The sequence below is a fragment of the Fringilla coelebs genome (genome assembly GCF_963513975.1).
Source record: "Fringilla coelebs genome assembly, chromosome: 3".
Lineage (NCBI taxonomy): Eukaryota > Metazoa > Chordata > Aves > Passeriformes > Fringillidae > Fringilla > Fringilla coelebs.
In genome coordinates this window covers 66,724,923-66,740,588 of record NC_140030.1, presented here as the reverse complement: position 1 = coordinate 66,740,588, position 15,666 = coordinate 66,724,923, and the positions used below count along the sequence as shown (strand labels likewise).

The following is a 15,666-nucleotide window of genomic DNA, read 5'->3' as shown; positions in this document are numbered from 1 at the left end:
AACAAACAAAAAGGAGGAGAGGAATCTGCTTGAAAAATGTAGACAACATTGCAGGCAAGCAAGCTGTCTTAAGATATTGCTTTCATCAGCCAGATCACACATTTCAATCTAATCACTTTTACTCAATATTGCTAAATCTGGCTGTGCTCTCAAACCATCATTTCTTGTCAGTATTGCATTTCCAAACCCAAGAAAGCCTCTTTAATGCTTGGGGACTGGAAGATTACGCAACCCCACTTCAGTAGAAACCACATTAGAAGTCAACAATATGAGTGGTACAACCACTATTATAAAACAGGAACATATAATCAGTCGCAGAACAATACAGACTTGAGTGGACCACTGAAGGTCATCTGGTCCAATCCAACATCCAAAGCCAGATGAATTTAGGCCAGGTTGCTCCTGTTCTTGAATAAATGTCCAGTCCATTTTTTAATACTTCCATAACAATTGAGACTCCATAATTTAAATGGGCATTCTCTTCCAGCTTTTGACTAGCCTCATGGTGAAAAAAGTTTTCCTAATCTCCAACTGGAATTTAACATGTTCTAAGATGTGTCCTGTGTGTGCATCTCTGGAAAGGTTTTGGCTCTTTCATTCATTCATTACTGTAACACACTTCAAAATGAATTTGTTCAATCTACAAACTTGTCTATTTTACAAATACGTAACCCAGTCGCAAGATGACTTCTGACCTCACTAATCATTGTCTTCATGGAAGGGAAATAGACTTTGATTTTCAGCTCATGCTTTGGCTCAGAAAAATGAGTTCTGCTGCAGAGCCTACATTCCTCATATAAGGCAAAATAATGTATTATAAAGTAACAGTTGTATCTATATGAACACATATACACATAGATTGACCTAATAGGTAAGAATATCCTAACACAGGGCAGGAATCAAAAATATAGAAAAGTAAACACAAAAAGTATTGGTGTGGTGTTGCCCTGTGAACCAACTAAAAACTTTATCCACTGAAGATGCCAAGTAGGCTCCATAACAAGAAGTAAATACCTGTAACTCTAGAAATAAAACATTTTATTTGTGAGGAGAAACAATATATGGATATACAGTAAGTTAGTTAAATGTTAAACTGTTTCTGAAAGCACAAATATAAAAAAATTGTACGGACTGTCACACAAAAATAAATTCTATTTATAGAAACTTTCAGAAGTTACCACAGATCAGGCCGAAATACAAAAATTATGAGTGTATATTCCTAAAGTATATATTCATAGGGAGGTTCTTTTTGTTCTAATTTTTTTAGACAATGTCATAAGAACAAAATATTTTTTTGCAATATTTAAGGCAAAATAAGGAAGTCTTAATTAAATATGCTGATCTTTCAAGGCTTTTTTAACTTAGCAATTCTTAGTATTTTTTCTTGTAAGCAGCGAAGTGTATATTGAGAAATGCTTTTAATCAATCAATCTTGAGCTAGTGAATACTTTAAGTCCATCAGTATTGAACTAATGGATGTTTCAAATTTGACATTATGATTGAAAACAGATTTGTCAAAAATCTCTGACAGACCTTAGCCGTTAATCAGAAGACACCGTGCTAGTAATAAAACTGAAGCTTTCAAAGCAGCCTAGCAAGACACTGTTCACCATAAAATCACTTCAGTTCTTGGAGGCAATGTGGCAATGATTTTTTGAAAAAGGACTATTTTGCATGTACTCGAGGCATTTTACATATTCAAACAATTAATGTCAAACTTTCCCTCACCCCTTACTAGAACACAAGTTCAAATCCAAAGTGCAAGAAGAAACAAATATTCAGAATTCTCTTTTCATTCACACAATGCAACACAACACAACTGTATAATCAATCTTAACCTATGTTTCTGGAGGAGAGAGAAGCTTGTTCTGAAAAAGAACTGAGCTGGACATTCCAAATACAGTTTCACAGTCAAGATAAGCTCGTAGAGAACAGCTCGACTTCTAGATAAAATTTCAGACCAGAAGGTTTTAAGAGAACTGTACACAAAGGGCACTCCACTTCCAACTTGAAAGTTGGAATTTATCCATGAGAAAGAAATGTAGCCCCTGAAATGTGCCTAAATCACTGTTAAGTGTTTGAGACTCGAAAATCAGTGCCACAGACCTCCACTGGCTCACTATTGGGCCCAATGAAACCAGGACAACGTAAAAAAAGAAAATGGGCAACAGAGCGCAGGCAGGCATCCTGATATGCCTCCCTTCCCAGGAAACATCACATACCTCTGTAAATTCAGTACCTCATGATTTCCCAAAGTTCTTCAGGGCCCCTTTATTCCCTCTCCTCCCAGAATACAACAGAAGAGCCATGCCATGGGGAAGCACTCAGCTTCAGATACTTCCATCTTTTTTTTCATATGCTCACATGGCACCGTCTTCCACTTGTTTCTTGTGGCTCTTCTGCTAATTGCTTCTTGGGAATGGATAATACTTGGCAGTCTAATAAATATGACTAGATCATTTTCAGGATGGCTTCTCAGAAACCTTCGCAGCCATGACCACTAACTGCAGTAAATCGTAATATCCTTGCCCTTGCTAAATTTTAAGATTAATTCAGCACACAGTGAAAAATGAAAATGCCAATATAAAATGGAGGTTTCAAAAAAAGCTCAGATTTGACCTGATACACTTGTAGACCCAGATGACAAAAATACTTTATTCATCTGTTATGGTACTTTACACTGATATCTGTTCGGTTCCAAAAAGTTACAACCTCAGGTCTCGACAAGATTTGAGTAACTAAACTGACATTGCAGCAGAGCTAAGGTGGGGGCAGGGTATTCAGCTGATGCAAATCCTTCTAGGCCTTTCTACAGTGTAGTTTGCAACTGGTATTTCCTGCCATCTACCTCTTTTTCCCTGACAGTTCACTTGGTTTATGCTTTATTTCTTTAGGTTTCTGGATGGAACCTGAATAAAAGCATGCATTTACTCCAAAGCAACCTTTATTAAGCAGGGCAAAATGTCAATAAAGGTCAAAAAATGTCCAATATCAATAAAATCAAAGGGAAACAATTACCTTTCCAGTCCAATAGGGATCTCTGGTAATTTAATTTTAGAAAAGCAAATAGTTTAAAAGGACATATTGGACACTGGAAGAAATAAGACTGAAACAGAACTTTCTTTCTCCATATATTTATTCCACTTTTTTGATTCACTGCCCAACTCCTAAAAATTATTCTGTCACAGTGGATCTCATACTTTAGTAATTTATATGAGATCTTTGCTACAACCTGTCAACTGTGCTAATTATTCAAATCTATTTAAAAAATGTCTTCTAATGCTGACAAGTGTTCAAGGGTTTTTTTTGGAATGCAGAAATCAGTAGCACAGTAATCTTTAAAAAATGTGACAGGTGTTGTTTACTTTAAGTGGTTTGATAAATGTCAATATGCTGACCCTTGCAACATACTCTTGCCATGGGATGCAATTCTCTGAAAAATACCTGATGCCTCACAATAAGAATAACCTTCAGAAGAATGGAGATTCAGAGGAAAGTTCCCAGTAAAGAGAGACAATATATGTGCTTATAAGTGCTTTCTTAAAGGGACAAAAGTATAACAACACTGTGTCAGTAAAGTTATTTGTGTAAATTTGAATTTAATTTTTTATACTATTTTTCCGGAATAAACTGATTTTTGATTAGTGAGTCAAAAGGAAGTTAGTATAATTTTGTTTGATCAAGTAGAAACACTTTATTCTGTAAATTCACAATAGACAAAGAAAAAGCTAAGTACCCATAAAAAGCCTTCAAACGGTGATAGTGTCTCTCCCCACCAATCAAATTTATTTTCTCTTGTGATATGAAGTCATGTACAAAAGGCTTTTATTGGTAAACTAGACACCAACATTAATAGATTAAAAAGTTATAGAAACTGAAAAATAAGTCCTAAAATGGAAAAGAGCCATGTATTTGGTTGCCAGGAAAACTTAATTCTAACTGTGTAAAACTGCAGCTTGCATAAGAAAATGAAGCAAAGAAACAATGCAAAGAGAATTATCCCTGCTGGTAATAAATATGTTGGCCTTTCAATGGCTTCTCTCAGAGTATGTTGAGGTACGCAGCACTCCCTGACCACAGGCTGGAGAAGAGGCAGTTGGTGCTGTAGCCAGTTCCACACTATATGGGTATGACTAGCCAGCCAATTAGCCAGGCAACACAGCAACACAGTCATTTCCCAAATAACAAGCTTAAAAAACAAGCAAGCAAGCAAAACAACAAAAATTTAAATATTCCCCCCCCCAAAAAAAAAAACAACCCAACACTTAGAAATAGCTGAACTTTCAATGAAGATACTAACTTGAGTCTTCCTTCACTCTCATTTTGTGAACAATATAGGCATTTAAGGCCTTTTGAGCTGGTAATTTGAATGAAGGTGATGAGGTGCAGTACAACAGGTAAAAAATGCAGATGTTTGCTAATGTTTGTTAATACTGACAAATGCAACTCAAAGAAGACCAAAGGTAGTTTTATAAATTAACAAAGGGAAAACAGACTTTCAGGAACAAAGAAAGGATCATTTTTATTCTGAGATGAGCCTCAAATATCCTGTCATCAGTGAAAGTCTTAGGCTCAAAAATTAATTGTGCCTACTTCGGCAAGAAAAAACAAGAGAATAGTTGGCTTCCCTGAAAATAAGAATGGGCAGATATATTTGAAGTGATTAGCAATATCAATACATTACCTGAAAACACAATGTCATCCCCAGAAACATCAGTGATTTCAAAATCCAAAGTGAAGGACCTGAAGGCAAATTTATATCTGTAGATATCCTTCTTGTCTGATACATATTCAATTAAATACCAAAATACATTATTGAAAATCTAAAATCAGAAAGAGGAAAAGAATTATTCATTTATAAAGATTGATTTATATTGCTTCTTATTATTGTTTCAAAAATGGTTTCCCTCTTCTCTTACCATGTATAAATGAAATCTTTAACTTCCTCTAACAAATACTATATCTGAAAATTAATCCCAACTGTAGGACTATAATTCAAGACAACAGATAGAAAACCTGCTTCATGCCTGGTTTATAAAAACAAGAAAATAGGACTTATTCTACAGTGTGTTTATCACCCAGGAACATCCTAGTTTATGTGTAGGGGGTTGACGGCCTCATACCAGAGGACAGAAGAACACATAATAATTACTATAATGACAATGGGAGTTCTAAACTCGAGGTTTCAGAATAGAGACAGGTAACTTAATGGGAATGCTTTCGGGAATAGGAAATGCCACAGCATGGGAAGATTTGGCTCTATTTTTATGCTTTGACATATTGATTCTCTTTAAAGAGCAGAAATCCAGTCTTTTCCTCCCCCACTCCTAGTAGATGGGAATTTTAGAGTGGGTTTTATAGAACTAGTTTCATAATCTGACTTTAAGAACTTACTGGAAAAGACAAGATTTTTCTGTTTCATTGCCCTTAGTTTCAGATTTTTCTGCTTTCTGGAAACATATTTTATGCATTTTAATACTAAAAAGCATGTCCTTTATTTTTAAATTTGTAAAACTAAGAAAAGAAAGAATACAGTAGAACCTTTCTTGCACTCAGAACAATTTTTCACTGTTTGTATTAAAGACAGATAGTTTCCATATTTTCATCCTTGAATCACTGTCAGCTCAGTGCCTTTCATTTATCTAATTTCTGTCCTTTTTTTTTTTCAGCTGTACATTGGTCTTCTTAGAGGAGGAGAAATTAAGGGGTATATCTGTTTATGACTACTGAATTTTTCTTAAGGTCTCAAAGTTTTGCACATATTTCACATGAACATCTGCATTTAAAATTTGTTTATTCCATTCCTGAGTTCAAAGCAATTTTTTTTCCTGGTGGACTTGGCATGTAAATTACCTCTTTCATGAGTGGTGCACCTGTAATCGTTCTTTATTAATTCTGATATTTCGCTGAATTTGAGCTGGTGTCCAGCCCATGTATAAAAGTGCTGGTGTTCTAATTTTTAATATCAGTAATTATAAAAAATATCAAACCCTTTTTTCTATTCAATCTTCTACAATATGCATAAACAGTCTAACCTGCATGAGCATTTTAGTACTTTGATGAAAATAAATGAATCTGGAGTATATAAAATACTGACTTTAGAAAACTCAAGTTATAGCAATTTGATCAACATTTGCATACACATAAAAACTAGTGTACTTTCTATAAAAACATTTTTTTTAAATCTTTTTATAATATTGGAAAGCTATAGCATAATATTGGAAAGCTATAGGATAGAGATCTACAGAAAAGTGTGATGTTTTCATCATATATCTAATTTATTGTGCATAGAAGCAAAAAAGTTGAATAAGAATGCTGTAGTTTCAAGAAACAGAGAAAACCAACTTGGAATACTGTGAACAAAAGAACTCATTACTGCCTTCAGAAATATAAGCTGTAATAATGTTTTCCTGTTCCATCAACATTAGACACAGAAAGAGAACATTAGACTTTTCTGCATTTCTGGTAGTATCTTTCAAATTCAAAATGAAGTTTTAGTATAAAGACAGCTAATGCTTTCTGCCCCAAAGTATGCTAAACCAGATCAACAAAAAAAGACTCAATTTAGAATGTGCTACTCTGTGCACATTGATGTTTCTCTTCTTAAAAGAAGATAATTATCATACAGTTGCAAGTTATGTAATTTGGGCTTACACTTTATCATGAAAGCCACATTCACAGCATGCAGGTGGTCCTTATTAAGTGCATAGGCCTTGTTTTGAAGAGGGCAATGACAACATTAAGCAGTTATCCAGCTTCTGTAGCTTTTAGATATGTGCTCGTTCAAACTATTTGCTCACCTTGTTGTTTTCTTCAGCTAATTTAGTATCCTGGAGGCCAGGAGGACAATAAGCTACTTCCAATTCCTTCAAGGCTTTAGGAAGCTCATCCTTATTGCTGTAATTATTTATCACATTTCCAACAGCTCTCAGGATAGCTGTAGCCTGTTCTATAAATCGAGAGCTCTCCTGAGGAAAGAGAATAAACCAACCATTGTTAGAAAGATTGCTTTAAGATTTTCTTTGGTTTTCTCTCTGGGCCATGACAGAATACAAGCATTTTTTTTGTGATGAAGTACAAAACTTTTGGAATTCATTCAGTTGTCCTTAATATTATAAACTGTAAAATCAATTATGTCTCTGATATTTAAAAATGTATCAATTCCTCACTGATTTTAGCCAGTGAAATAAATAACAGGCACCATAAGATATATCTATTAATTACTTTATTTTTCCTATGTCATTAGTCCTAGGAAATTTAATCAAAAATAAGATCCATATAGAGACTTTCTACTCCAGTGATAATAGTGTCAGCTGAAGTGCTCAGCATCTTCTGTTATGGAAGGACAGATTAGTACTAGTAACCTGCTGAAAGCAATGACCAAATACATGCTGCCTAAAGCATCAATTATCTTCATCAGGATTTCTGTGCAAGAATGTGAACACTCCTGCAAATGACAGCCTGCAAAGAAGTTGCTTCAAAAAGAAGTACAGGAAAAACCCAAGGATAAAATTCTGCTTTATTTTCTTGATGAGAAATACCTTTTCATCCAAAAATTGAAGGCAACGGGATAGTACAGCCACAAGATATTTTTAATTATCCAAATTCTTATATTTCAACTTTTTATCACAATAAATGTGATAAATGTGCAGAGCTGTATTAGTGCTCTAATATTAGGACCCAGAATCTACACTGCTATATAAATTTGCTGTTACACTCATCTTTTAAAATGTTTTTGCATGAATGTTCTCTAGAAAATATATTCCCTCCCCTCAGGGATTTCAACATATATTTGGGGCTACTGCTTGCCAGAGAAACCTTGAAAATATGGATGACAGTGGTGTCTGGATTATGGACAATGAAGAACAAAAGTTGTAGTCATTTCTCCCCTGGGCCTCTTATCTCAACTATGAAAAGTTATTTGATTAAATTGCTCATTTTATATATAAAAGCTGGTTTCAGACCTGGTGAGTCATATGCAATCTCATGGGACCAAACATACTTCACTGATTTGAGGTTTTATTTAAATAGGCAGGTATTTTTTAATATTAATTAATATTTATACATGTATTTTATGACATGCCTCAAAGAGTGAGTTATACCCTACCCTGACATACATATTTCAACAAAAGCATTTTTCACCTTTTATGCTGCACTTCTTTGTAAACCATAACACTATTTAACATACAGATTTATATAGGATAATTTTTGCATGCACTATGCATCCAGTACCTGTTGTGCTGTAAAACACATATCTTTTATGCCTTTACCAATTTTATGTTAAAATTAATACTATACCATTGAATATAATAACTCTAAATGGAAATCCAATACTATTTCACTTTAATTAGTAGTCAGAAAAACTATTATCACAATGTTTGATTAGTCATTATGCACACCTTCTGAAGAACTGACAGCACAGCATCCTCTTCTCCAAAGACACATGGCACCATGGTACACAGCTGAATGTGGTGCCCCATGGGACATCTTACTGTGAAGAGCAGGGTGTGTCGCCTAAAATCAAGAAAACAACCCAAACTAACAACTTTTTTTTTTTTTTAATTGCAACAATTCAACAATTCTTAAGCTTTTCCTTTAATGCATTTGGTAATATCATTGTTAGAACTGTATTTAGGTGAAGAAGCTTATCCAGGCCACAGCTGCAATGTGTTAACCAGAGGTTCAGCAGTGAAAGTAAGAAAGGAGAGTTCATGCCCCCAGACACACTGGTAGTTTTTTATTACATCTTCTTTTGACTGCAATTTAAGGGCTCTTTAGCCACTAACAGACAGTGGGAAGAGAATGCCTTCCATGCTCACCAAGTGACTTCTCTTTTGGAATGAAATGGGGAAGTGGTCAATAAGCCCATTTGTCTCCCACACCTTTTGTAAATTAAATCTGACTCTTGTGTCTGAAGAGAATCAAAGGTGGGAAGCTTATAAATTTGAGCTGATGGTATCTCTGTTAGCTTTGAAATTTACAGGTGCAAAAAGAGAAACGTTTTTGGCCCCCTTACAGTACACAGAGATACAGCTTTTAGAAACTACACTGAAAAAATACACGTGAATCCAGAACTAGATGTGAATGTAGTCTATAAACATAATAATAACTATTCTAGTTTTAGTATGAATCAAAACAAATAAAGAGCACTATTAAAGATCTTTGACTTAATTTCAGTATGCTAGAGTTGTGGTATTTTCTTTCTATGTCTATTTATTTGACATCTTACTTATTTTTAAAAAAATCATTTTGTTTCATGTCTTTGAATTTTAACTGATGATTTTCTCTTTTTGGGAAAGTAGAAGGCCTCATTTAGTTATGCAGGAATATTATGCTCATGACAGGACATGAAGATGTCATTTTCCTGGTTTCCCTGAAAGGGTTTTCAGAAAATAACATATCAAAGGCTCTTCCTTTTTATCTATTTCTTTATTTAAACAATCAGTCAATGCCCCATACTGAGTATTTAGAGTTACAAGCAAAAATAAAAAAATCATATTAGGCAATATGTGAATGGGAAATGAGATATGCAAGACTTCATGAATAATTTCTCCTGTTATGTTTATCTTCTTTTTCAAGAAAAGCATTGAAACCGCCTATGGTAGCATCATGCTTTTACAGTTCCACTAAGAATGCTAATTCTTACATTTTTCTTGCTACCCCAGGGAACATTTCAAATCATTCTAGTTAGAAACACTTTTAAGTGGGAATTTTTAGGAATTTAAATATATTTTTTAGCAAGTCAGTGTGATTTTTCCTGTTAAATGGTCCTAAGAAGAGTAAAGAACTCAGAATTGTTATAAAAGTGTTGGTAAATTCACAGTAATTTGACAGTCTTACCAAATCCTAGCTATCAACCGGTCTGATACTCCCAAAACTTACGTTTTAGGAAATAAACTCTTACTGGGTTACTGTGTAAACAATCATTTCAAGCCTTAACTAAAGAGTCAGGACAGTAATGAAGTCTCATACATACCCAACAGGAAGATTTACTACAGTAGCTTTGGTTGCAGATGTATGCATGTTTAACACAAGTTCTCCAGGAGCCTCAGATTTCCAAGAGAAATATTCAACCCTCAGCACACCTGTTGAACATTCTTGTTGAGTACCTAGGTTAAGAAAACAAAACAAAACAAAATAAAACAAAACAAAAAAAAAAAAACCCCACAACACAGCCCCCAAATTATGGGGAGGGTGAATAACATTCAAACACACCTGTGCAGAATCTGTAGCTACTTCACAATCATTAAAATATTCATTTAGGTTTTGCTAACACAGAAAAAACCAGTCACTTAAAATGCATTGGTGGTACAAAGAATGGCTTATTTGCACTCTTTGCTAGAAAAGAATGGTTATAAAATGTGTTACTAAGATGATGCCTTGAGAGGCTATGTAGAACAGAGGCTAGATGGTGTTAAAGAAATAAAGTAGGTATTTATTAAAACATAGGCTATCACGTCAGACATATTCTAAGTCACTTAAGGCTGCTGTAAAAGTCCAAACAAATCCTTTCTGTCCACATGAAAATTAAGTAAATAGCCATTAAAAATATATATTTATCTACATTTATAACTTACAGTTTAATTATTTTAACAGAATGGTCAGTTTCAATTTTTTAAGTATTCTTTTAGTTCTCTCTACTCCACTCTAGATGCATTAAATTACATTCATGTCAAGTGTTTAAATATCTGATTAACCTAAGCCAATTACCATAAAATGCCATCACTCTCCTGAATTCCATTCTATGTTTTTAATAAAATACAAGGAATTATTATTTAAATCATTCAAGTTGTTAGGTATTGAAAAAGCCAACTTAAAGGTGCTTGAGAGCTTATTGTGTACCAGTTTAAAAATAATTTCAGAAAATTACTTTTGTTATATTGCTGTTTTTGCTGCATTATGATCAGCTAAGGCATAAAGTAGCTCGCAAGAATGGAATTTGTAGAAAAGAAACCACAAGAAACACAAGGAAATCCATTCCAATAATATAGAGATGAAAAGCTCCCAGCAAATCATTATAAACAGAAAAGGGAGGAATTCTTTCATGAAAATGCTCATCATCAACGAAATAATGATGAAGCATTGCTTGAATATTAGTGTATTCCTTAAAACCAATTTGATTATTTCAAACTATTGCTAAACTCTCAAACTGTGCCCGAATAAACAACAGACAAGCACAACAGCACAAACATATTCAAGAATGGGAAAACACAACACTGACATGTACTTCTGTGTGTTGGCCTTACCTTCAGTAACGTACCAGTGTACTAATGCAGAAAAGCTAAGCAGGATTTCAGTGGGCATCACACTGTCCACAAGTAAATAATAAAAGACTTGCTCTTCAGACGACTGTATAGAAAAATGGACATTTGTTCATTCACTTGCACTGAATGCTGTCCACCTGGCCTTACACAAAGTAGGACTAAGATTTTGGATATGGTGACTTTAGGAATGGTATGGGAAATAAGTGATTAATTGTCACTACTTCTTCCAAATTTCAGACATGTCATTTAAGCCCAGAGCCCCATGCTGCATGTAAAATAGCGTTCAGTTAAGAGATAAAAGGAAACTGAACTTTTTTTTGCATGAGAATATATCTATTTTTATATTATACTGTCATATGTACCTAAATGCAGTACTTTTACTTGGCAAACAATAATTAACAGAAGACCAAAAATGTTGGGTTTTGCTGCAACTTTCTGATTCTAATTAATTATAGAAAGCTTAAAAGAATTAAGTTCTCTTTGAATTTGTAGATATGAGTGATCCTCCCTTACAAAGGAGTGTTTCTCCTACAAATCTCTATGAGGACAACATCTTTCTCTCTTAATTTTAATACACTATTCCTATGCCAATATTAGAAACTATAGAATTATTCTATTGCTCCTAGTAATTCTTCAAAATCTAATGGTGAATGAGCTTCTTCCTTCAGAACTATTACAGAACAGGTCTTCCCGGATATTCCAGAGTTATATAAATCCATATTTTTTAATATATTTATCTTTCTATTGTAATATGAAAATGTTCTTTTGTAAGCATGATATAGAATTTACCTAATATTGTAAACATATCATCTCTTTCAATGTTAGAAATGAAAATGGTTTTACAGCAAAGGGTTTGGGGTTTTTTTTTGGCACAAGAGCACACAGGCTTACACAGTCTTAATGCTGATTATGGCTTATGAAAGTATATCGTGCAGTCATTAGGAAAATTTCTTGTGATGTGATTACAGAGAGGTGGGAAATTGCAGCTGTACTGCAATTATGGAGCATTAATCCATGTAGTTAACCTTCCCAGTACAGGATTTTACATGAACCTCGCGCCTGGAGTTTACATTTTGGTACTCTACAATTACACTTCAGATACACTATAAAATAGGAGCTGGGACAGGATATTGAAGCATGTTGAATAACCTTCTGATAATATGAACTAATGGCAGGTTTAGAGAAATTCCATTATTCGAATGTAACTAGAGAGTACATCTAAATCCCCGCAGCAGGATGCTGTAAATAGCAAAAGGACTTAGCATTTACACAGAAAATAGAGTGTTATGCTAAAAAGACTCACAGTTTGGGTTTTAGGTAACAGGGGAAGATGAAGGAGAATTGAAGAGCAGATTCTGTAGCTGGATCATCATTAAATTCAATTTAGACACCAAATTGTTAAAAAGTAGTTTTAAATCAAAATAAAGAGCGGTTGGAGATCTGATTCACTATCATTTTTGTTTACATAAGCCTTTTTTTGTTATTGTGCAGTAGCATTCCACAGTATTTTTCCTTTTTGTAATCACATATATATAATGCAACATATTTGCTTGCAAACATACATTTGTATTGAATACAGTAATCTTAATGCATTATTATTTTTCAGTAATAGCAGTTCTATATGCTCTACCAATATCCTTTAGGATTATATGAATTATCTAATTATGTAAGACTTTGATTTAAAAAAGGCACAATACTGGCATTTACCTTAAAACATGTCTTCTGATAATTATAAGCATATGTATTTGGCTTGTGGAAAACATACAGCCTCCTAAGAAGAATATAAAATTGAAATATAAGATATATATGACTGTAAGAAAATCAGCAGAAATTACATAGTTTAGGTAAATGCCTATTTCATAGCACAAAACATTAATTTTACTTTCACAAGTCAGACTCAGCTATTTCTCAAAAATGGTTCAAAATTTTTGGTTATAATAAAGGTGAATAAAATTAATCTCCAGAGAAAGCAGCTGAAATTCTTATCTTTGCTGCATTTCTACATTTTTCCATTGGAGGTCAGCCCACTAATTTGTTTGTTTTCAACCTGTAAATTGTAACATGCTAATAATACTCTAAAACTTCCATACCCACATAAAAATTACTGTAATGAAGTTTTATACAAAATATAACTGAAAGATGGACTGTTTTATATATTTTATTAATGTTTTTTTAGCCCTGTGCTGTTGGCAGATCTTCAGAAAACTATATAGTTCCTGACTACATTTTTTTTAAATTTTGATTTCACCAAGGGAAGCATAAATGGCTTCAGGTTAAACTGAGGATGGAATCAGATCTGGATCAATGCTGTTGTTACTCAGAAACTTCACAGTAATCCTGATCTACTGCTGGCATATCAATTCTTACAATGACTAAAATATTCCTCACTTCTCAAAGTTGATATGGACTATGAATATTCTTCTTATTTTTAGTGTATCTGAGAGGTAGGCATGACAGAGAAGGAAAAGCTTTCAACTGAACAGAGAGGTAAAATCAAAATCTTAGGTGCCTAATTTCTTCTGAGGGATAAAGTCTTCAAAGGTCAATGAAGATGCTCTGTTAATAGCTACTTTATCAGTTGACTGTGACAATAAACTCTCACTCATTTAGAGATAAGAAACTGACAAATGCTTTTTGCCTTAATTAATATTAATATTGGTCTACAAAAGGGCAATAGTACTTTAACATTTAGTTAGTAAGGTAGAAAGTTCATATTTCACATTCTCTGTATGTGACCAAGACTTTTAAAGGAAATTAAATTGCTTGAATTGCTTTTTTTTTTTCTGAATGTCCTTTCTTCCTGGACCTAGGACTACCTAAAAGTAGCATAGAAATCTTAACAAGGCCTAAAGTGATCTACGACTTTTTATTCCTAAAGTTCCTGTACTGCTGGCTGGTATAAAAGTTATACATTCTCCTTTAGAGAGTGAGTAGAGTTTAAACACTTATTTATGAAAATGGAAGCTTCATAAAGAAATCTCAGTTACACATTCAAACAAGAAAAGAACTGGGTGAATTTTCTCAGATAAAATTACTTCCCTCAGCAATCTTATATTCTCTAAAGGATATATATTGTACCAGGCTCCTTAAATCTGAAAGATAGAAGCTGAACATATGATGCTACAAGTACACTAGCTTTTTTATGTTTTCAGAGGCATAAATGCCTTGGAATTATATTGAAAAAGGGAGCGAGACAAAACATCTAGTTGATCAAGCAAAGCTATGCTGATGGCAACAGATATTAACAACTTTTTTCTTTAGAATTGTGTGTTCTTGATGCAGATTGTGCCTGCCCAGTGCCTCATGGGTGGTAAAAGCACACAATGGCCTCCACACTCCATAACCTACAATCTTCCACTCCAGCTGCAGTATGACAGCTGCTTTATGGAGCTGGTGGTTGTGTTTTCCACTGCATTCTGGAGCACACACACAAGGCACAGAGCAGGGCTGCAGCCACAGACTCACTGTCAACAGGGACAGTATGTCTGGTCTGAAGAGCAGCCTTGAAGCCACCCTGAAAGGCAGGATAGCTATACAAATAAGACTGTTATGAAGACACAATTTTTATATAGACATGTTTTGGATTTTACCATTGTTATACAGTATATTGTATGGAATAAAACCCTAACCCTCTATTCCTTACTGGAAACAAACGCAGAAATCTTCAAAGGTAATCCAGGTTTCCCTAGAAACTGAAATCTTTTCTGATGCTGTTTCATCCTTTGATTTAGTCCCTGTCTGGCTCTTCATACCCGTATCAGCTCTTTCTGGCGTTTGTTTTGTATCTAAACTGATATTGTCACTTTCTTCTGCAAAGATAAAAAGACACACAGAGCCAATACAGCGACAACATGCAATTTAAAGTCGTATCATTCTTAAAATTATACTAAAATTACAAGAAAATTATCCATACATCAGTTATTATGTATAGAGTTTAAAACTAAAAGCTATCCCACTAACCTAAAAAACTCAAATGGCGACTGAAGCAACTCAGTACAGAAATTTGGGGGTTGAATCTGCAGCTGCTTAAGTAGTCTGCCTTGATAAACTACCACATATTGAACTATGCCCTACAATTTTCATTATCAGCTTGTTATGTATACATACATATGATTTCTGAAACCTAAATTCATCTCCATAAAGAAAAAAACATCCCCTTGTCCAAAAAAAAAAATACATCCCCTTCTATTCAGTGAAAGGCTAATGAGGCAGTATTTTATAACCCACAGAAAAAAAAAACAGAGAAATTTGGAGGACACAAAGGCCTAGCCTTGCTCTTGGTACTTAGTACCCCTACAATGCTACTCACACAAATCAGTCTCACTACTTCTAAACAGAAACAGATTTGAACTAAATCACATCAGAAAATCAGAATTAAGGTCAGATTCATACCAAAATATAA

The 15,666-nt window shown here is 34.0% G+C and overlaps 1 protein-coding gene across 1 annotated transcript in view; it reads right to left on the bottom strand.

Moving 5' to 3' along the window:
* Positions 1-15,666, bottom strand: part of ADGB (androglobin) — a gene marked incomplete at both ends in the record, with an annotated part of 104,788 nt that overhangs the window by 32,444 nt on the left and 56,678 nt on the right. Inside the window, 7 exon segments of the mRNA XM_084202634.1 lie at positions 4,685-4,823; positions 6,801-6,968; positions 8,400-8,514; positions 9,977-10,109; positions 11,247-11,349; positions 12,972-13,035; positions 14,908-15,073. Coding sequence (XP_084058760.1) covers positions 4,685-4,823; positions 6,801-6,968; positions 8,400-8,514; positions 9,977-10,109; positions 11,247-11,349; positions 12,972-13,035; positions 14,908-15,073 — 888 coding nt within the window.